The 23,192-nt window shown below is 42.2% G+C and overlaps 1 protein-coding gene and 1 long non-coding RNA gene across 7 annotated transcripts in view; one reads left to right on the forward strand and one right to left on the reverse strand.

Annotated features, from left to right (window-relative positions):
• LOC136109528 (uncharacterized) overlaps positions 1-23,192 on the reverse strand; it is a 45,759-nt gene that overhangs the window by 11,429 nt on the left and 11,138 nt on the right. The gene's annotated exons all lie outside the window — the stretch shown is intronic.
• Positions 1-23,192, forward strand: part of LOC139829301 (myosin-4-like) — a 35,337-nt gene that overhangs the window by 1,509 nt on the left and 10,636 nt on the right. The window contains exons 2-26 of the mRNA XM_071816292.1: positions 805-1,021; positions 1,119-1,262; positions 1,355-1,511; positions 2,024-2,051; positions 2,144-2,255; positions 5,021-5,113; positions 5,208-5,271; positions 5,361-5,459; positions 5,541-5,644; positions 5,809-5,947; positions 6,362-6,480; positions 6,575-6,724; positions 6,803-6,973; positions 8,365-8,674; positions 10,101-10,174; positions 10,732-10,819; positions 12,940-13,057; positions 14,469-14,592; positions 15,435-15,571; positions 16,864-17,119; positions 19,000-19,242; positions 20,876-21,052; positions 21,685-21,830; positions 21,913-22,003; positions 22,776-23,165. Of these exons, the coding sequence (XP_071672393.1) occupies positions 818-1,021; positions 1,119-1,262; positions 1,355-1,511; positions 2,024-2,051; positions 2,144-2,255; positions 5,021-5,113; positions 5,208-5,271; positions 5,361-5,459; positions 5,541-5,644; positions 5,809-5,947; positions 6,362-6,480; positions 6,575-6,724; positions 6,803-6,973; positions 8,365-8,674; positions 10,101-10,174; positions 10,732-10,819; positions 12,940-13,057; positions 14,469-14,592; positions 15,435-15,571; positions 16,864-17,119; positions 19,000-19,242; positions 20,876-21,052; positions 21,685-21,830; positions 21,913-22,003; positions 22,776-23,165 (3,738 nt within the window). The 5' untranslated portion in view covers positions 805-817. The remainder of the gene's footprint in view (positions 1-804; positions 1,022-1,118; positions 1,263-1,354; positions 1,512-2,023; positions 2,052-2,143; positions 2,256-5,020; positions 5,114-5,207; positions 5,272-5,360; positions 5,460-5,540; positions 5,645-5,808; positions 5,948-6,361; positions 6,481-6,574; positions 6,725-6,802; positions 6,974-8,364; positions 8,675-10,100; positions 10,175-10,731; positions 10,820-12,939; positions 13,058-14,468; positions 14,593-15,434; positions 15,572-16,863; positions 17,120-18,999; positions 19,243-20,875; positions 21,053-21,684; positions 21,831-21,912; positions 22,004-22,775; positions 23,166-23,192) is intronic.

Genomic DNA, 23,192 nt, shown 5'->3' on the forward strand with positions numbered 1-23,192 from the left:
TGATTCATAACCAATATTACTCTATATAATTAACACATTAAACCTCAAAGGTACTCTGTAATATTACTCTATATAATTACTCTATATTACTCTACATATTACTCCATACTCCTCTGTATTACTCTATATAATTAATACATTAAGCCTCAAAGGTACTTTGTAATTGAAATCCTTTGAAATGTTCTTATCGAGTGCTTATTTACCTAGATAATTTCATGCTATTATTACCTACAATATACTTTATATTCCTTTATTAGCTAATTTTGCCACAGATCTGAAGATATGTTTTCTGTTTGCTTCATATGATAAACAGGCTCTAAAGATAAGTGATGACGCTCACAATTTGTTCCAGCGTTTGGTACAAAGAGAAACTAATTGAACTTTCACTGCCTGATGCTAAAACATCTAAAATATAAGGGTGCCAAGAATACCTACACTTAAAAATCATGTGTGAGAGCCAATCTGCTTAATTTATGGATCTTACTTGTGTCTAAATTTTCAGATGTCTAATGAAACAATCTATCTAAGCGCACATGTGTATGTGGCTTTGAGAAGTATGTGGCTGCGCAGCTGTGTGAATAGCAGGGGAAAGTACAGCAGGAGAGGCTTTTGAAACCTCACCTGGGCGCACAGGCAGCCTGCTGATGCGGGATGTTGCTGCACCTCTGCCTACAAAAGGAATTTACTTTATTAGGATGTCTTAGAATTGAGGCAGAAGATAAGCGCCTGAGAGCATGACCGCTTTCTGGATAAATGTAAATTACAAATGCGCAGGCTCTCTGAAACTTTTCTGAATTCCTGCAGAGCAACTTTGGACATGAGTTCGGACGCAGAGATGGCAATCTTTGGGGAAGCTGCTCCCTATTTACGGAAGTCTGAGAAGGAGAGAATTGAAGCCCAGAATCGCCCATTTGACGCTAAGGCAGCCTGCTTTGTAGTGGATGAAAAGCAAATGTATGTGAAAGGTACCATACAGAGCAGAGAAGGTGGCAAAGTCACAGTTAGAACACAAGATGATACAGTAAGTGATACCAGCTGTTACTCATACATGATCAGCCAGTTCAGGCAGTTCCCTGGCTTAGATTTCTTCTCCTTTTGTTCCCTTCTGGTTCGGTCAGACTGTGACTGTAAAGGATGATGAAGTCTTCCCTATGAATCCTCCGAAATTTGATAAGATCGAGGACATGGCCATGATGACCCACCTCCACGAACCCGCTGTGCTGTACAACCTCAAAGAGCGTTATGCAGCCTGGATGATCTACGTAAGCACCAGCAGCAGTCTTCCTTTGGGGAGCGGGGAGAACTGCTCTGCCAGGCTCAGGGGAAGGCAACGTGCTGTGTCCTTTCCTCGCAGACCTACTCGGGTCTCTTCTGCGTCACTGTCAACCCCTACAAGTGGCTGCCGGTGTACAACCCAGAGGTGGTGTCTGGCTACCGAGGCAAGAAGCGCCAGGAGGCCCCTCCACACATCTTCTCCATCTCTGACAACGCCTATCAGTTCATGCTGACTGGTGAGTCATTTGGCAAGAATGGGAAACCCTGATGTATGCAGGGCTGGCTGCTTGGTCAAGGAACACTTGACAGTTCAGGTATCTTAGGTGTTGTTCTACTCAGTGCCTGATGGCAACAGCTCCCGTAGTCCTATGGCACAACTCGAGATCAGACTGCCTGTGGCATCTTAATGACCTCTGTGCTGTCAGATAATGAAGGAAAGGCAGCAGCTATGGCTTTCTGCCCACACTCCTAGTAAGCAATTTAAAGAAGCATTACGGAAGGCACATAGCAGAGAATCTGATTCCGATTAAACTATTTAAGCCAAGGTCTGTAGATTAAAAAACAAACAAACAAACAAAAGCTAAGTGGGAAACATAAGGAACCACCACTTGGAGTTAGATTTTTGGCTGCTCCATTCCTCTGTGCACAAAAAACTCTACCCACAGACTAATGATCAGGTAGTTATGTCTGATGAACAGAAGACCCCCACACCTCATTTGAACAGCTCTTTTTGTGACTTTGTTTTCAGATCGTAACAATCAGTCAATTCTTATCACGTGAGTATACTTTGGCAAATCTGTAACAAATCTGACAGAGAAGTAAAAATATTTCCTGTTTCCTGTAACAATTAATATTTTCATTTCAACAGCGGAGAATCCGGCGCAGGGAAGACTGTGAACACAAAGCGTGTCATCCAGTACTTTGCAACAATTGCAGTTACTGGTGAGAAGAAGAAAGAGCAACAGCCCGGCAAAATGCAGGTATATCATTGGCTCCCCCCCTAGTGTTTCCCCAAAACTGTGCCTGCAGAGCAGAAACTATCATTGCATACTTAGGACTATCAAAACACAGAAAGTGTAGTGCAACTGAGGAGACAGCCAGGATGCACAGGGCAAGCACACTTATCTACCCTCATTTATCCCTGCCTCCATCCCTCTGAACACTCGTGGAACTCTACTTAAAGATGCATTTTCTTACTGTAGGAAAGGCCCAAGACTCAGTTTCTCTCTATTCTCCATTTACACAGGGCAGGTCTTCACCAGGGAGAGGAAGATAGCGTAAGACGGGCAGTTTTCTCTGTGCTGACTGTCTATGTATCTATCCATTATTATCCTATGAGATCGGCTACATCCACAGCACCTGACCGGCTGCAAGTGCAACGCAAGCAGCGGGTTCCCACTGTCAGGCAATTGTGCCATTGCTGGTTCCATTCCTATTGACAACGGAGTGCGGGAGCTCTGAACTCCAGAGTGATTGTGCTGAATCAGTCATTTTGATTGCATCAGGTAGCATTTCCATTGGCTTGTTCTCCTGCCTATGGTCAACATAACAGTCCTGAGAGGCAGCACAAGAAAAGGGACAGATTTGGGACAGCTGCGACCACTTGCCTGACAGTTAGGAAGGAACCTCAGAAAGGATCCTTCCAGGGAAGAAAGCACATACTCTGATACCCCTTTCTGCTGAGCAGCCCAGTTGCTGTAATCGGAGCCCAGTGGTGCATTTGCAAGGCGTGGGTTTCATTCCCTAGTACAGAGCAAGCAACAAACACCCTTGGGGCACAACTGCGTGTCACCAGCCTGTGAGATGGTATGTGTCTCAAAGTGGGTGACACGTGTCAGCATGCTATTTGAGTACCCAAGGGCACAGCAGAACCTAAGGAGATTCCAAGGCTGAATATTCTTTTCACACTTAGGCAGGTGTCTGTGATTGACTGGTCATTATGGCCGAGGCAAGCTCATCACAAGCACTCTTTCCATCAGCAGCATTTCAGAATCTCCTAGGCTCAGCTTTCACCAGCTGCTCACTATGCTAAGACTGATCTCAGAAAAGCTTTGAGACTGCTAAGAGATGCACTGATCATGTCTGATACAAGGAAAGTCACCTGGCTCTCAGAAGGACGACAACCTGCTCTGCCCTCTTCTGAGTTTATTCACAGAATACTCTGGCTTTTTAATATTTACAATCTCTGTAACAGTAGAATTTGCCTCTTCATAAGAACATTACATAAAACATCCAGGTTATAGTTCTGTCTAGCCCAGTATCCAATCTCAGATGGAGGCTGAAACTAGATGCCAGGCAAGAGTGTATGAACCAGGGAACCATGTAACAGCATTTCCACAGAATACTTTCTCAGCTTCCAGAGCTTTGTCACCCAGCCCGTAGAAAGGACTCCAGAATGAACTTGTATAAAGAACTGCCGCACATTCTTTCATGTTCTTTTCCATGCGTGATGCTCCCTTGTGAGATCCCTTGTCAAAGCTGTGCACTAAAAAGGGGTTTGGTGTTAGTTTAAGACAGCTGCACAGACACATACTCCTCCTCTCCTCTCCTCTCCTCTCCTCTCCTCTCCTCTCCTCTCCTCCTCTCCTCTCCTCTCCTCTCCTCTCCTCTCCTCTCCTCTCCTCTCCTCTCCTCTCCTCTCCTCTCCTCTCCTCTCCTCTCCTCTCCTCTCCTCTCCTCTCCTCTCCTCTCCTCTCCTCTCCTCTCCTCTCCTCTCCTCTCCTCTCCTCTCCTCTCCTCTCCTCTCCTCTCTCCTCTCCTTCATGTAGAAAGCTGAAAGAGACATGTGGGAGGGCATTACTCTAGGAATTTGGTATTTTTTATTAAAAAAATACAGAGAGACCTTCATATGGTACTGTGCTGCGTTGATTTTATAGGATCCATCTTCACGGTGGAGTAATTAAAACTAATTTGAACCCGTTGTGCCATCTGCAGACCGAGTTGGGAATGGCACTCCCTCTCCACTGCAAGATGCTAAAGGCTACACTGAATACCACCTACAAAGATTCAGCAACCAGAGCTGTGTCACTAATCTTTCAGTTGGATAAAACCTAATTTTTTTTCTCATTCTTTCTTTTCCATCTCTGTCTTGGAATTTATCCCTGGAAACATTTTCATGCCCTGAGTACATAGAGATCAGCCATGACTTTGGTAGAAGCCTTGAGAAAAGCTTTGCTCCATAATTCCAAAAAAGCACATGGTGACTCTGCTTCCTGAACCACATTGCACAGAAAAGGGGAGATATAATGTCACAGAAGCTTCTTTCCTCACGTATTTTTGCAGTTAACAAGAGTGATACAATACATGTTTATTGTTCCTTCTGCAGTCATGCAGCAAAAAACTCAAAGACTTTCTGTTCCCTGTGTTTTTAAGTTGGGTATTTGAGTCTCAGCCTTTGTCCATGTCCCACTCTTCTAAGCATGTCTGCACTCAGAAAGGCTGTTGCTTGTTTGAATACAATTGCAAAACTTCACATTCTGCCTTGCCAGGTGCCTCCTATTAAAGACTGTACCTCTCTCTGTGTGTCTTGGGTTCCAGAAAACTCCAGAAATGATCCCATAATTTTCATACTTTCTTTAGCTATCATGGCCTTTGTGAATGGCAATGTGGAAGCAACTCTCATGCAGATTTCAAACTCCCTGCTAAATTTTAGATTTAAGTTTACATGTTTAAAACAATCTCCTTTTCAACATTTGTTATTAACCAGTAGTGAAGTTTTATAAGAAGCTTTTTTTCCTGTAACTAGGGGACGCTCGAGGATCAGATCATCCAGGCCAACCCACTGCTGGAGGCCTTCGGCAACGCCAAGACCGTGAGGAACGACAACTCCTCACGATTTGTGAGTTCATTTCAGATTTGCTGGAATGCAGATATCTAATACGTCTTATCCATTGATTGCTATAACAAAGGGGTTCATCTGTACTGCTTGATAGGGAAAATTCATCCGGATACACTTTGGAACGACTGGCAAGCTGGCCTCTGCGGATATTGAAACCTGTAAGTTGGAGCAAGTCAGTGCATGCAGAATTTGTGCATTTATGATCTCAAGTTTACCAGGAGACTAACAGCATCTCTCTTTTGGTTAGATCTTCTGGAGAAATCCAGAGTGACTTTCCAGCTGGCCAGCGAAAGGAGCTATCATATTTTTTACCAGATAATGTCCAACAAGAAGCCAGAGCTCATTGGTGAGTGCCAGCGGTGCTGGGCTTGGCTTTTTCCGCTGTGAATTGCCTCAGTGCCATCAAAGGTGCCCTGTATACCTGCAGATCTCCTCCTTATCTCCACCAACCCCTACGACTTCCCCTACGTGAGCCAAGGAGAAGTCACTGTTGCCAGCATTGACGACAGCGAGGAGCTGCTGGCGACGGACGTGAGTACAGTGGCCCAGCCAAGCCAGGGCCACCAAGCATCAGGCCCTGCAACCCCCGGGCTGCGGGCAGGGGAGAACCCCCACCTCCCTATGGCAGCACCGGTGCCTGTTAACAGCACCTTCTGCTTCTCTGACCTTCCCCAACTTGCCTGTGGCCTCTGCAGAGCGCTGTGGACATCCTGGGCTTCAGCCCCGAGGAGAAGGTGGGGATGTACAAGCTGACCGGGGCTGTCATGCACTACGGGAACATGAAGTTCAAACAGAAGCAGCGGGAGGAGCAGGCAGAGCCGGACAGCACAGAAGGTAGCGCTGACTGCAGAGTTTGGTTGTGAACTGCACCAGGAGACAAGCTAGCAACCCATCCCACAAAGTGCCCAACACTTTGAGAATTATTTTCCCTTCCAGAAACTAAATTTTTTAAGTTTGTTGCAAGTTCCACAAAGTCAACTATTTAACTTAAGCACTTCAAGGAAACAGAGACATAATAAAGCTGAAGCACTGCTGCAGCCCTCGAGGTGTGGAACAGGAATTTGCTACAGCTGAGGCACCACCTGTGTTAGGGAGAAAACATTCTCTATGGGACTGCAGAGGAGCTCCCCTTGACAACAGATGCATTTCAGTAGCACTGAAAGTAGGCTCCTTGTAGCAGAAACATCATAGAACACCAGGACACCTTTCTTTGTCTCTTTTAAAATAACTTGCTATCTCTGATCCTAGTGGCTGACAAAGCTGGCTACCTGATGGGCCTGAATTCTGCTGATTTGCTCAAGGCTTTGTGCTATCCCAGGGTGAAAGTTGGGAATGAATATGTAACTAAAGGACAAAATGTCCAACAGGTATTTAGATCAGCTATTCATTTTATTCAGACAGCTCTTTCAACTTCAAAGCTAACTCAACTTTCGTTACTGCCCATGGCTGTGTTTCCTACAGGTGTACAATTCAGTGGGTGCATTGGCTAAATCAGTCTATGAGAAGATGTTCCTATGGATGGTTACTCGAATCAACCAACAGCTGGATACCAAGCAGCCCAGACAACATTTCATTGGTGTCCTGGACATTGCAGGCTTTGAAATTTTTGATGTGAGTTATGGTAGGCATGCTTGCCCATTGATGACTTTTCCAAACTAACCACCATGTTTTTATACTTGGAATTTACAGTTTAACAGCCTGGAGCAGCTGTGCATCAACTTCACCAATGAGAAACTGCAACAGTTCTTCAACCACCACATGTTCGTGCTGGAGCAGGAAGAGTACAAGAAAGAAGGAATTGAATGGGAGTTCATTGACTTTGGGATGGACCTGGCTGCCTGCATTGAGCTCATTGAGAAGGTACAGGAAATCTTGTCATTTTAGGAGCCCACATTTCTTTCATGGTCATTTATTTTAGTCCAGTCTTTCTTAATAAATTGACACAATATAGTTGAATGACCCTTTCACACAAGAAGCAGTTGGATAGGCTGCTTCTGCACAAACAATGATTTCCTGAACAATACAGCTGGAATGGCAGGAAGATGGGGTACACAATGCTAATTTGATGCCTTTAACAGTAAAGAGAACTTCAAGTCTTACTCCTTACAGTAATGGATAGAATTAAGTTCTTGGTTCTAGCAACACAACTATTTCTGGCCCCTCTGTCGCTGCCCACTGCTTCTGCACTGGGGATCTACCAGTCACAGCTGGTGCCTGTTGCCTATTGCTCTATTTAACACTCAAAATCCACACTTACTGTTCAGTATTCACATATTTTGTGTCACGTATCTATGCAATACACAGTATTAGAGCCAAAGGAAACACAACACCTATGCTGACCTGAGGCCATAGTCTCTTTTGTAATGACAGGAGAAAAGCAGATACTTCTAGGAAGCAAATCATCTCCTTACAAAGTATGTTCTGTTGATGATTCTGTGAAATGTCTTTATAATACTTCCATTGCAGAAGAGCAACATGGACAGCTAACTCAGATCTAGATTCTGTTTTATAAATACCTACAGTTAGGCAAGATGAATGCTAAGCCCAGAGCTCTGAGACAGCAGCCACACCTAGAAAGCAAATTCTTCATTTCAAAACATGGCATTCCTGCCCAACATCCACCTCCTGTGGCTGTTGCTGCTCTGGAGGATCCCTGATTCTAGCTCTGGCAGCTGTCTAGCTGAAATCAGATGTGAGCATTTAACGGCATCTTATTAATATAAAAAAATTACATAAAAGGAAAAAAAAAAGGTTCATACAAAGAAGAAACTCCTAGAATTCTCTCCAGGCCAAGGAAGTGCAGGTCACATCCATGTCTAGCAACATGAGAGGATGTGCTTATCTGCACTATCAGAAGATACCTAATGTAGCTCAGATGAAAGCTCTGATGTCACTGAGAATGTGCCTACATTTCTGTGTTAGGGAGATGCTGAAATTTCAGGATGCTGAAATGTACTTCCTAATGATGTAGCATAAAGATAATTGAAACAATTGATTATAATACATATATACAGCCTTTCAGTGAAAGATGTATGTAAACAGTATTGTCGCATTGCTATGTTCATGGGTAGTAGCTTGAGCAACACAATCATTCTAGTTTGCCTGATTATTATAATAACTAGCGATGTATTAAGAAATTGTGCAGTACAAATTAGTCACTGAAACCAGGCACGAATCATATGCAAGGAAACATTTTATTTACTTTTTTCTCCCCACCACTCATTTTCTTCATGCATTCGTATTTCTCCCAGCCCATGGGCATCTTCTCCATCCTGGAAGAGGAGTGCATGTTCCCCAAGGCAACTGACACCTCTTTCAAGAACAAGCTCTATGACCAACATCTGGGCAAGTCCAACAACTTCCAGAAGCCCAAACCGGTCAAAGGCAAGGCTGAGGCTCACTTCTCCCTGGTGCACTACGCTGGCACCGTGGACTACAACATCTCTGGCTGGCTTGATAAGAACAAGGACCCTCTGAATGAAACTGTTGTGGGGCTGTACCAGAAATCATCCTTGAAGCTGCTGTCCTTCCTTTTCTCTAACTATGCTGGTGCAGAAACAAGTAAGTTATTTTTCAGTGATGATTGATAACGCAAGAATCAACTAAAATCTACTTCTGCTTCTCCCCTCTGTAGTATACTACAGACTATCATCTGCTAATGTGACCTTGTTTTTGCATGCACCCAGATATGCCAAATCTAAGATACCAACATGCAGAATTGCTGAAAACACCACATTCATGTAGTGCAGAGAAGTAAAACTCAGCAAGTCCAAACCAAAGTGACAGGAGGTATATGTTTCCTGACTTGCTGTGTTGTGAATCACGTGCATGTTTATTCATCCTCTAGGCTGGTGACAAATATACATGCAAAGTGCAAGCACTTTATAGTCTTTGGGGACAGAGTTTTGTTTCCTGAGGTGAACAGGAACAACCAAAAGGAGACCATGGAACTATTTCATATCCACCTGAACAGTCCTGGTGTTGCAAGGGAAAATGAGACAGACAATCTAAGTTAGAAGTCCTCTAGGGGCATCAGAGAGCAGTCCAATCTCTTGCGCCTTTTACAACTGAAGACCATCAATTGGGACAGGCAAGACTTTCGCCTCACCAAAAATGGCCACACAGATTTCTACAAAGAAGTCGCCAATATTCTGGCAGCCCGGATGCTAGGCCAAAAGAAAAGGCAGTACACAGTAGTAGTCAACTCAGCCATCAGGGATATGGACAGCAGGGACGGAGGCTCAAGAAAGTCCCTGCAGCTCAGTTTGGCTGACACAACAATGTGTCTGAGCAAGCTCCTAGGAAATAGTGGGGATGAGTCAGCTGTCGGCCTTCCAGGTATCATCAGCATAAGGAAGGTGAGAAGAAAAGGTTGTGGGGATGAAATTTTCAGTAAGGAGTGAAATTCAGAGCATAAACACTCAATTTAAGACTCGATTTAATTGGCTTCAACATTACAGCAAATAGGAAAAGGCACTAAGCTGCTTGGACTACGATTTCCTTCCTGCCTTGGGGGTGCCTTAACTCCAAATAGAGCCCTATTCTTCACCTGGAACATTCGATTAGGAGATTTTTCTAAAGAAGGCTTCACCACACTGATAAATGAATGTCCACTGCTGAGCCACATTCTTGCAGCCTTTCACGTAATTAAAAACAAACAAACAAACAAAAAAGTGGAGATATCTATAAGTAAAAGCAATTTGACCAGTAGTACTGGGTATACTATTATGAAACTCATGTCAGGCCATAGTGTTCCATATCACTAAAACCATATACCGTGCAACCTAAATCCTGCTTCTGAGACCAAATACACCAAACGCTGATCAACAATCAGCTAGCAGCAGTTCACTGAAACTCTCATGAAGCAGTGGGTTAACATTTAAAATTGAAAATTAGTTATTTTATTGGCCCATGACCAAAGAAAGGAAGGTGAGGAGTACAAAACATATTGCTTACTCTAACTCCTAACCTCCTATCTACTTCCAAGGTGACAGTGGTGGAGGCAAGAAGGGAGCTAAGAAGAAGGGGGGCTCTTTCCAGACCGTGTCTGCTGTGTTCAGGGTATGTGAATTTCCTTTTAAATGAGCCACGATTCCACAAACATGATATGAGGGCTGGAGAACTTCTCCTGTGAAGAAACGCTGAGAGAGTTGGAGTTGTTCAGCCTAGAGAAGAGAACGCTTCAGGGACACCTTATTGAGGCATACAAATATATAAACATATAAAGCATGTTTAGCAGAAATATGGATAAAGACTTTGTACCAAGGCCTGTAGTGATGGGACAAGAGGCAACAGTTTTAAACTGAGAGTGAGTAGGTTTAGATTGGACATAAGGAGGACATTTTTTTTACTATGAGGGTGGTGAGACACTGCAACAGGGTGCCCAGAGCAGCTGTGGATGCCCCATCACTGTAAGTGTTCAAGGTCAGGTTGGACAGGGCTTGGAACCACCTGATCTAGTGAAAGATGTCCCTGCCCATGGCAGGGGTTTGGGCTCGATGATCTTCAAAGGCCCTTACAGTCCAAACCATTCTGTGATTCTGTAACTACTTGATATTTGAGTAAGAATGCAAAAGCTTTGTAGCTTAAAGCGCAAACTCATGTTTTCTTTATCACAGGAAAACCTAAACAAGTTGATGACTAACCTGAGAAGTACTCATCCTCACTTTGTGCGTTGCCTGATTCCTAATGAGACCAAGACACCTGGTAAGTCCATCATTATACTCTGAAGACACGGGACTGAAGGGAATCAGCTTACTTAGCTTCCACACCAACTTCTTCCAGAACAGCTTTCTTTCCACGTGAAGTTCTTCTTGTGAGGGTTGGCCTACAGGACAGTGCCCAAGTAAACCTTCTTGTATTGTTTACTGTGGTGTAAAATTTTAAGCATTACATGGTCTACAACCCTCACCTGTCTTTACATAATGCATGTACAGAGCTGAAGATGATAAAGAGGAGATTAATTACAGATGATAAAATTGTCTTTTGAGGGTAACAGCATTAGCAAATCCCTAAAAAATGCCTGTTTTTTAGGACCATCATGTCATACACAACTGTTCAGTTCGGCCCAAGACCATTTACTGATTTTTAAATATTCAGTGTTACGATCTGATTCACTGAGCTGGAAGACTGTCAAATAAATTATACATCATCTGTAGAATTCCATGTACAAGCTGCTGGGTGCTGCTAGCACTTGGAAAGCATTTTGATATAAAGTTATTTTTCTTCCTTTATTTAATTGAATATTAAACTCTCACAAAGGATTTAGTCTCCAAGAATGGTCAAGTTAAGGAGTATTTTCATGTGGCCATTAAATTAAAGTACATGGGGAGAGAGTTGCCTGTGTGGGTTTTAGGAGTCTAATCATTATGAGGACTGATACTGGCAGAATGAAAATGCAGATACTAGTAGAATGTAGTGAATGGAACAGGAGTACCAGAAAACAGGAGCTTAGCAGCTGTTTAATCTGCTCAGGAAACAGAAGACAAATTTCAGAACATTTCTTGCCTTTCTTGTTTATGTCTCTCTGAGTAGCCCCGAAGACCACAAGCAGGATTTAAGCAACATGCCTATGTATGACACTCACATTTCAGCCATCAGCCAAACTCCTTTTATACTTGGTGGAGAGAAGCTGACATTTTAAAGTATGACTCATCTGGTCTCTTTTATACATTTATCTTTAGATTAGATTAATCACATCCTAGAAAGAAAATTGTTTCACTGCACTGACTAAATGAAAGCCCAAAAGGAAATGTCCACACTTCATATCCTAAAAAGAGGAAAGAGGAATCCCACTGGAGTCTTAACAGTTGAGAAAGTGTAAGAGGGCAATTAAGGAAACCTACTAAAATAGAAAGGTGTATTTGAATGAATGATTTTGCCAGGTATGGCTGATGTTTCAGGTTCAGTTGGTTGTTCTGACAGAGGTGACTCAGAGGGAATCTGAAAAAAGGTAGTTCTGTGTGAGCAAAATTAAGGATGGTGGAGTGAAGGAAGAGAAACTGGACATCTTCTAATTGTTAGATGGTTTTAGGCTGCTTATGCATGACTTTTCTAACAACTCCTTTGGGTACACCTTTATTGATGATGCTGAATGATAGAGTTAAGCATATGGACCATTATGTACTAACTAATGTCTCTAGTAGCTGATGGAAATTCCTTCATGATAAAGTGATTCCAAGAGGGTTTTATTCTGCCAGTTATACTTTGTTTATAATATTTGGGAATAAGACTTAGAAATACCATTGATTATTATATCCAATAGATATTTTAGGAAGAAAAATATAATTCAATTTCAATCAACTGTGCTCTACAGGCAGACTGAGAGCTTTAAGCAACCTGTTTATCCACTCCTGTTTTGGAATCTATCTAGCTATCAAATCTAATCAAGTTTGAGTATAGTCAACACTTGTATGGCATACCCAAGGTAAAATCTTAAATAATGTGAAAAGCTGATTGCCTAGATGGTACTAAACCCTACCTTGTGCCACCTCTATCTTTACCCAGTGAGGATGCTGATGTTGAAGATTTTTCAGCTGGTCTCCTAATGCGCTCTCCTGCCATGTTTGAGTAATGCGGTCTTAGGCCTTTTGGCCATTGGTGATTCACAATCACTGCTGGCCTGGGCATTCTCAGTAGAGCTCAGCTCACTGAAGCAACTCTCTGCAATTGGTATGAAGGGAAGGCCTGTTCTCTCTTCACTTCCTGCATCTTTAATCAAGAACTGGTTGAATTTTATCAAAAAAGGAAGGTAATTCTGGTATACTAATACATATGGAGATTGTTTGGAAGAAAAGGAGAGTCATGATGGGTGTGTTTTATTTAAGGTGAAATGGACCATTACTTGGTGATGCATCAGCTGCGGTGCAATGGGGTTCTAGAAGGCATCCGAATTTGCAGGAAGGGGTTTCCAAGCAGAATCCTTTATGCGGACTTTAAGCAACGGTAGGTCCTCAGTTATTACTGTCTGTTAAGATAAGGACTCAGTAAACCCATCACTCAGGTGACAAGTCTGGTAACATCATGGAGAGACACCTTCTGAATCAGCCTAGATTACTGGCATTTGAGGGAACCGAGTCATTAATAGTGCCTTAGGTCACTCCAGTCTTTCTCTCTTTGATCAGACCAGTGATTTCTTGATTCATCAGAACCAGAATAATTTCTAAATTGTAGTCAATGCCCAATGATTCAAAGAGGTGCAAAATGCTTGTAGTGTAATGAATTAAGTGGCATCAGAGACTGCTCTTTTAAAGTCTCCCAGAGCACAGATACAAAACCAACACACATCAGCACCGCATCCTTACACTGCACTGACCAAGCATTTGAAAATCCAGGGCTTTGCCAGTGGCCTGTCACTGGCCTGCATCCTGTGCCTTGTTTTCCTCATCTTTAAAAAGGAGACAAACTGGTTCATGTGAGCTCTGTTGCTATAAAACGCTGAATCAGAACCGGCTGCTGTTATAATAAAGTGTAACACTAACATCTTCCATGCTGAACTGGTAAGAAAAGGATACAAGAGCTCTCTGAAAATGCCCTGCAACCTGATGTTCTGTAAGGCATCAGCTTGTCTCAATTGTAAAATTATAATTTGATGTGATAGGTGAAGGAATCTATCCATAAAGGCCATGGTCCAGAGCCATCAAGTGCTTTACAGTTCAAAGGAAATGTGCTGAAGTTCAAAAGGAACTACAATAGAAGCCTAAAATAGAGAATAAATTCACTGCACCATTTTCACTGTCTTGATTTTACATATACCCTTTCAAGGTAGACTTGAGAATAAGCACTCCAGTGTACAGTCACATCCTCTTTGATATATCTGAAGAAACTCCTCAGAAGGATCAGGTGGTCCTGCCCATGACACAGGATTACCTTAATCACTAGGTTACCTTGCAAAATGCTAAGACTACTGTTAGCATTTACAGAATAATACTATGCCATTTTTAGTTTAAACTCAAGAATTCGGTGGTGCAACTTGTAGAGACTGTAAGCAGTGCAATATTTTAATTCCCTTTGGAATATAAGTGATTTTTGTTAGTAGTTTCAATTAATCTTCAACTTTGGGTAGTGTTCCTCTCATCAATGAAACAAGATGAGAAGAAGTTGACAAGTTCTCACTCTGTTCTTCCTGATTACTGGACCTGCAGACACTCCTAAGTATGCACATTAATTTTGTATGTAACAACATACTCTGTTGTTATACGGCCAAGCGATTCCTCTGATGAGAAGACGTGTCCCCTTGTCATCACATTATGTTCAGCCAAGACTGTCTAGATTTCAGATAGCTCAGCTTCCATACATTTTATGAGATAGGATGGATCCTATTTTCCTCACCCTATTTGCAACCTTCTTACCACAGGTACAAGATTCTTAATGCCTCAGCCATTCCAGAAGGCCAATTTATTGACAGCAAAAAGGCTTCGGAAAAGCTTCTTTCCTCCATTGATGTTGACCACAACCAATACAGATTTGGCCACACCAAGGTAAAGTGCTTGTGGAGGAGACAGTATAACTAATGGCAAAAATGTTGTTCATTGAAAGTATTTCTTGCATGAGAAATCAGCTGTCACAATGATTAGAACCCAAGTATACCACTAGCAAGTAGCACAGAGAACTTGTCTGGTTCTGGGTGTATGTGTGAGGGGCAGTACTGTCAGCTTTGGGAACACCACACTACCAGAATGACCCAGCATGGCTGCAACTGGAACTACTGCTGCCCCTTTCTCTGCCAGTTGAAGTCGTTTATATCAATGCATGTTAGACAGGCTCAGACAAGTTTGGACATCCAGACTTTTCAGGGGATTTAAGCACAAACAAGCTTGTCTTCCATAACCAGTGTTAGGTGGGACACTGATTCTCTGATCAGCACAGCCAAGGCAGTACCATCTCTGTACAAAAACCCAAACACCTACACTAGTGAACAGACCTCATGTATGCTTCTCAAGCCATCTCTAAGTCAGTTCACAGAGCAAATCTTGAGCCTGGCATAGATGGGTAGAGCAGAGCAAAGAGACAGATTAGTATTTAGGACTAAGTTGAAATCTAACTCTTTGTTTTAATAACTACTGATGAGCTCGATCTTCCACAGCTTGCACTGGAGTAGGTACCAAAAACCACTGCAATAATGTGATTAGGTCATGCATAGAGTGACATGTCATGAATCACAGGAACACTGAGGATATGAACACTGACACAAAATTTCTCTAGCTGTTAAACCTTTACTGTGCAAGCATTTTTCCAAAACTACCTTGAACTACCCTGCAACATCTGCCAATGGTTGTGTATCTGACTAAGCCTCAAACTATTTGACTATTTTATGTTCTAGGTGTTCTTCAAGGCAGGTCTCCTGGGACTTCTAGAAGAGATGAGAGATGAGAAGCTTGTGAGCCTCATCACGCACACACAAGCTATGTGCAGAGGTTACCTCATGAGAACTGAATTTAAAAAGATGAATGCAAGAAGGTAATATAAGAAAATATTAACAATCACATTGTGTCAGACCAAAAGTCCAGCAATGCAATACATGTCTCGGGCAAAAAACTGTCCTTGGAAACACTAGGGGAAACAGAGCAAGCACAAACTAATAGTTTCCTTGTTATAGCCTCCCAAATTCTAGTAATGGCTATTTAGCAATGGAACCACACAGCTGGACCATGATATTTAGTATTTAACAGTGACCCTTTTCTCCAGGAATGCACTTACCATTTTCAACCTTTAAAGAACCCTGTGATGGAGATAGCGAACTGAACAAGTGCAAAGGTTTGTCTGAACCTGCTGTTGTATAATTTCATTAGATCACATTGGTTTTCTAAGGAATGGCATATCATTTCTCTCTGCTCTCCTTTTCCTGAATTTTCTTTCATGGCTCAGTCACCTAAGATGGACAATTCTAGCGCGTACAGAGGAAGTACTCCATACTTTTTACCATCCCAGATACTCTTCCCATTTCAGCTCTCTCCCTTTCAGATGGGATGAATCATGCAAAACTTAGAGTGTAGGAGGGGCAGAACTGGGCAAGCCAAGCAAACTTACTCAAATTTTGTTGGAAGTGGAAGCTTTAGGGGGAGCAAGGATTGGATAAATGTATAGGATGCTCTGCCAACCAGCTGCTTTCATGTGTAATACTCTGCAGTATACATTTAGTTCAGGGGCTTCCTGAGCCAGGGATAGTTTCCAAGAATTCAATAACTCTTACTAAAGAATTTCTCTGCAAGGAATTGTCAGATCTCCCCTTGAATCAACAACATTCTTTAGTATTCAGTACCATAAAAACACTTAATTTTGTTTTCAGTTTCTGTGTTAATGATTTCTAATATGGTATTTGCTATTTTGAGTGACCCATAAAGCATCAAGCTGCTGTTTCCACAATTGACAGTAAGTCTCAGATTTGTAATCTCAGCAGCAGTACTTCAAGGATGTCAATTTTCACTCTGGTATCCACCTAAGCACTTGCACTTTCCTTGAGACTGAGGAAAGTCTTAGAGATTCCCAGGCAACACGTCAGAGAAGTTTGTCTGGTTTGGAGTATTTCTGCCTCTTACATCCAGACATAGTTATTGTTCATTCTACTGAACCAGCCATTTTGTGTTCAAGGGCCTAGAAATGACTCTTTAATAAAAGCAAGGGAGGTGAGGACAAGTGTCTCACACAAAATTTCCTTGAGGAAAATGCTGATGCTGTATGGCAAATAATAAGAGTTTGTTTCCAGCCTAAGTCTCATTAGCCTCATAAACGGTGTTGTCATGTGTTTTCAGAGAATCCATTTATATCATCCAATACAATGTAAGAGCATTCATGAATGTCAAGCACTGGCCCTGGATGAAGCTGTACTTCAAGATGAAGCCCTTGCTGAAGAGCGCAGAATCTGAGAAGGAGATGGCCAACATGAAAGAGGAGTTTGAGAAAACGAAGGAGGAGCTTGCGAAGTCTGAGGCAAAAAGGAAAGAGCTGGAGGAGAAAATGGTGACCCTGTTGCAAGAGAAAAATGACCTGCAGCTTCAGGTTCAATCTGTGAGTAACCTCCATTTTCAGATTCATCCCATTTCCTCCTATTCTGTTGCTTTATCTCTTCTCTTTTCCATTATCCCTCATAAATAGGCATGTAACAAGGTCAGATTCTTCACTGCTTTGTATCTGATCTTGTCATTTACACCCGAGCAAAGCAAGTACAAAGCACACATAGAACATTACCATCAGCAAGAATATAAGAAATTCTGACTGGGTTTCCATGTAAACCCACTTCACTATTAAGCAGTCACCAGTGAAGAATCAGATGACACACAGTATATGCAACGTGCTCCTAACAATAGTATCTGATTCTGAATGAAATACAGGCTGTTTCCACATCTGCTGACCATTATAATATGGAGCCAGGGCAGGGGTGCTTTTCTGTCAGAAACAGGACTGAAACTGTGGAACAAAGATTGATGCTTTTCTCTGGAACACTGCTGAGCAAAGACTGAAATTGCACAAGACATGAACACTGTTAGGTTTTAAAAGCTAATAAGATAGTACATGGCCAAAGGCAGCCTGGTGCAAGTGGACCTGTAACTTGTTTCCATGTGCTTTTGAAACCAGTTGCGTTTTGACAGGAGTCCTGTATTGCTTCAAGCACCGAGGCTGTAACTGTGCATGATGAACATCAGATTAATCATCTGAATCCTTTCTCAGAACTTCAGCTTAACTCCACCCAGTTTTCTGAGTTTATTTGTACCCTTCTTGGTGCTCAATGCTCTGTTCTCCAGAATCCACCCAGTTTACAAGCATTTGGGGCTTCACTTTATTAATTACTCCTTCATGGGTGTTAAGCCAAGAAAACAAAGCAGCCCAGGTTTAGCTAGATTTAACTATCTTCCAGGTTAGGGTGTCTTTTAAAGCACACAAATTTCAGACTTTAGAACATAAAAGAACTCCTAAGGTATGATAATTGCCCTCAAGTGTGTTGCCTGACTTTCTCAACTCACAGTTTCTCACTGTTTCAGTACTGGAAGAGTCCTTCCTATCTTCTTGCTAAGTCCCACTTTCCTGAGGGAATTTCTGTCAAGCCTACTTGAAAGATTCCTCAAGCACCATTTTCTCTGGGTTTGTCCTCAAAAGATGCACACTCACTAGCTATGGTTTTCAGTGCATTATTGGTTTCAGACAGAATCCGAGAGAGAATTACATATGCCATCTCCTGTTACTGCAGTAATAGCTTTCAGCCATAACACTTCTGGGAGGCAACGACACCTTTTCTATATTCTGTTTAGAATGCATCCTCATAGTATTAATTCAGACAAAATTTTATCTGTTAATCATCTGTCTCAAAATGTAACTTATAGTATAAGTTGCAGGCTACAATTTAGGCTGAGTTTGACTGTGTCTTGGCTGAGAGATTGAAGAATGATGGGAGCAAGGTTAGCCTCATGTGAATAAAGTGGGAGAAGTTTGGGCACAGACAGTCTGACCTGTGTCATTAGAGTTGGAGGAGCTTATTAAACAAAGAGTCATCGAACACTCTGTGAAAGATGACTTTGAAATGCTATATGGTTTGCAAATCCACATCTAAAATCATGCTTCCATGAAATCCAGTTTGCTGCCCACCTATTTATCTCACTGATACCTTGCAGGTTCCTTGTTACCACTGAAGCCTGTGAGTCTATTGCATGGTACTGTAGTCAAACCAGCTGACCAGCTGAAGGGTCTCTACTATGGGATTATGGTCCACTTTCCTAGTCATGACTGAGCAGGACAATTTTGTCATGCTCGAATCATACACATTACTGTGATTTGCGTAGGAAATTCTTCCCTGACTTGTGTAATCAATTTCCTGAAGATGGTACTTGAAAAACATATGTTGCCTTTTGTCATTTTTATGATAAATAAGACGTGCCTTCGATATGTTCTAACAGGAGAGTGAAAATCTAGCTGATGCTGAAGAGAGATGCGAAGGACTCATCAGAAGTAAAATCCAGCTGGAAGCTAAAATTAAAGAACTAAGTGAAAGAATAGAGGATGAAGAGGAGATGAATGCTGAGCTGACAGCAAAGAAGAGAAAACTTGAAGATGAGTGCTCTGAGCTGAAGAAAGATATTGATGATCTTGAACTGACTCTGGCCAAAGTGGAAAAAGAGAAGCATGCAACAGAGAATAAGGTGACAGAGCAATCAGGGAATCATTCTTCCCCAGACAGTTTCCCATGACCATTTTCAGTTTCCCATGACCATTTTCAGTTTTGTGGAGAGTTGCATTCAGAGCACTTAGGAATGACTACAAGTGTTATGTACCCAAGGCACAGGAGAGAGGTATTGCCACTTAACCACCTCTGACAGAATGGGTTTTTTTAAATTATATCTTCCTCTTAGGAAAAACATACTTTCTGTGACAGTTCAAAATAGTTAAGCGGTCATAATGGTGCTTGATAGAAAATTGCCATATTTGGCTGTTTGCAGTCATAAGGAACCAGTATATTTGTGTCTCCTGTGCATAATGGAGGACTAGTATGCCTGTGAGTAGCTCAGCACAGAACAGCTATGCTGGTCCTTTCTCATATGCATTGAGGAGAACCGATTTTGCAGATGTCAAATGTTTTCTTATAAATCTCTTATATTTAAGAAGCCCAGGTCTCAGCTAGGATGGACATCCTTCCCTCCCACTGACTTGGCGATATGACGAGAGTTCTTCATGACTTCTAAGGTTGAGACTGTCAGTGTAGCAACATCAGGTGTGGCCATTTATCTCCCAGTAAAAGCACAGGTCTCTTCACGTACATCTCAACAATCAACGTGAAGAGACAGAATTGAGATATATACATTAGAATTCACAAGCCGACAGCTGTGGTGGCAGTGTTCAGTCCTGCTGTGGAAACAATACCAGCAGAAATGTAATTACAGCCTTGAGGTTCCCTTCACTGCCATTGCCGAGAACAATGCTGGATCCTAAGTTTGCAATTACAGATATGTTGGACATTTCTATACTAATGCCTAGAGGAAATCTAGCTGGTGCTGGGTATTAGGATGAGGGACCGTCTTATCAGATATCAGGGCCACGTAGCTAGAGCACTCAGCAGAGTGGAATACCCTTATCCCTGCTGTCAGGCCTTCCCATCCGAATGAGACAAATGGGAGGCAAGAGCCAGGCAGGCTAATGCACAGCGCCTCGTGTGTTTGAGATAAGGTTGCTGCTGTTCAATGCTCCACTGAAGTATAAGGAATACGTTTCCAAAATGAAGCTAGCAAGACTGATATATCCAGTAGCCCAGGTAGAAGGTCCTGCCCTAAATTTGTGATCGCCTGTTCCAAAGGCTCCAAGGGTTCCAAGGTTCTTCGTCATGTTATCATGCTCCTTTACTTTTACAAAAAAACTTAACATATCTTTGGCTATGCTTGGAATTTGATAATATCTTTTTAAATAACCTCACTTGCTGAGAATTTGTGGCTGTAAATACATTTTTTGATCAAGAGCAATTCAGAGGCCTTTTGTAAATCCCAGTGGGAAAAGCTTGCAGAGGCAAATGACAGTCTAGTGCATGTTCTACTGTAGAACTCAGCAGGATAGGGCTGGTAATAAAAAATACTAAAACAAGAATTCCTACCATTGCAGGACCAGAGAGGTGTGACTGTCAGGCATGACACTTGTTGCTACCTTCATCATGAACAACACAGACCTTCTGTGGAGAGCATTTTGACTACAGCCACGCAAGATTTTGCAAGGTTGCAGTCACTGTGTTCTCAGTCTGTCGTTTCTCAGGGCACCCCCTCATAGTATGGATGTCAACTGTCTTCACAGGTTAAGAATCTTACTGAAGAGATGGCAGGTCTGGATGAAAACATTTCTAAACTCACTAAGGAGAAAAAGGCCCTCCAGGAAGCCCACCAGCAGACACTGGATGACTTGCAAGTTGAGGAAGACAAAGTCAGTACACTCACCAAAACCAAGACCAAACTGGAGCAGCAAGTAGATGATGTAAGAAAAAGCTTTTAGGTTGTGTAGGTGGATGCTCTGGCGGATTAGAAGAGACTAGAAATCTGTAGTTGAGAGTATAAGCAGCACCTAAAGCAGCAAAGCCAGCTCTAATTATTTCAGCTAATAAATCATTGGCAGTTGACAGTAGAATCCAGTACATCTCTCATCTTTCCCTGCCTATTTAAACTATGTTCATTACTGGGTATTTCAGCATTGTAGGCTTTTGTGCCCCCTTTTAACCAACCAGCTGGAGCAGTATACCTGTGGCAGCTTGAAGTTTGCTGCAGAGTCACTTGTGGTCTCTTACTGTGCAGTGCGGATATACTCCAGCAAGTTATGAACACTGGGATCTTGTCAATATTGAGCAGTTTATATGCCAGGAACTGCAGGCACTGAAATATTTGATTTCCATATTCTTCAAAAACGCACATTTCAACTGCACACAGCCAAGCTGTGGACAGCTTAATATCTGAAACCAAGTCATGATGGTTGCTCTGATCTTGCAGTAAGACATAGCATAGGAGAAGATGAGAAGCGTATATAGAATTGAATTAGTTTTTCTATTCAATTTTTAAATCAAGAATAGTTACAAAGTATATTTTATGTGTTTCAAAGTATGTTTTATGTTTTAGCTCGAAGGATCACTAGAACAAGAGAAGAAACTGCGAATGGACCTTGAGAGAGCAAAGAGAAAACTGGAGGGAGATCTGAAAATGTCTCAGGATTCCATAATGGATCTGGAAAATGATAAGCAACAGATGGATGACAGGCTAAAAAAGTATTGCAGTTTTTGTGCTCTGAATTCTGAAATTCAGATTTTATCTTAACTGTATTGAATTTGCATTCTTGTTCTTTAACAGAAAGGATTTTGAGATTAGCCAGTTGCAAAGTAAAATTGAAGATGAGCAGGCTCAAAGCTCTCAGCTGCAAAAGAAAATTAAGGAGCTTCAGGTAAAGTCTAAGGGTTATTGCTGGTTTTAGTAGCTGGGCATGAGTTTCTCAGAATTAACTGATATTTTTGCTTAGACTGTTCTACAAAATATTTTCCTACACAGGATGAAAATAATTAACATGGACTCCAGGTGCTTTTCTCATCTCAGGGCATTTCTACAGAAACTCTGGTCTCTAATCATACATAACTATGTAAGAAATTTCTTAAGTGAAGCTTGTGACAGGCTTTGAACATGGATCAGATACTGAGTTATAACAGTAGTGAAGCCACTAAGAATTACTTTTCGAAGAAAACAATAGAATGTGACATAATCTCTCATGAGAAGGACAGCAATCACCTTCTAATCGCAGAGCCAGGAAGACAGTTTGCTTCAGCCCTGTTATCCCACGGTTGCTCATCTTAAGGTTTCTTCCATCCTGCTTACTGATGGAGAGAGGACACTGCTTTGTTTTGGCCTGAGCTTTGGGAAATTTCTAAGAAATTCACGTTCCTTTACATTTTCCAGTGACACATCACCTGTTTCTTCCACAAAGTGCATAGCATGATGAATCCATTCTGAGCTATAACATAAAATGAAATATTGGATTTTACAGTCACTGTTGTTCCAAACCAGAATATTCCATGTGCTATGAAACAATTCAGTGAAATTTCTAGTGGTGCTTTACTCTCTACGCTGATATAAATGGTTGGGAACGTTTGTTCTTTATTCCTTAATGATAATTTCAAATCTGTCTATTCAGAAGTCCTCATTTAACCAATTACCCTTCACAGGCTCGAACAGAGGAATTAGAGGAAGAAATTGAGGCTGAACGTGCAATCTGCGCAAAAACTGAAAAGCAGCGAGCTGACCTCTCCAGGGAGCTGGAGGAGATCAGCGAGCGCCTGGAAGAAGCAGGAGGGGCTACGGCAGCTCAGATTGAGATGAACAAGAAGCGCGAGGCAGAGTTTCAGAAGATGCGTCGCGACCTGGAAGAGGCCACGCTGCAGCACGAAGCCACGGCTGCCGCCCTGCGCAAGAAGCACGCGGACAGCACAGCTGAGCTTGGGGAGCAGATCGACAACCTGCAGCGAGTGAAGCAGAAGCTGGAGAAGGAGAAGAGCGAGCTGAAGATGGAGATTGATGACTTGGCCAGTAACATGGAGTCTGTCTCCAAGGCCAAGGTTGCTGCACAGGAAGAAACATTTCTT

This window comes from Patagioenas fasciata, chromosome 18, assembly GCF_037038585.1.
Source record: "Patagioenas fasciata isolate bPatFas1 chromosome 18, bPatFas1.hap1, whole genome shotgun sequence".
Taxonomy (NCBI): domain Eukaryota; kingdom Metazoa; phylum Chordata; class Aves; order Columbiformes; family Columbidae; genus Patagioenas; species Patagioenas fasciata.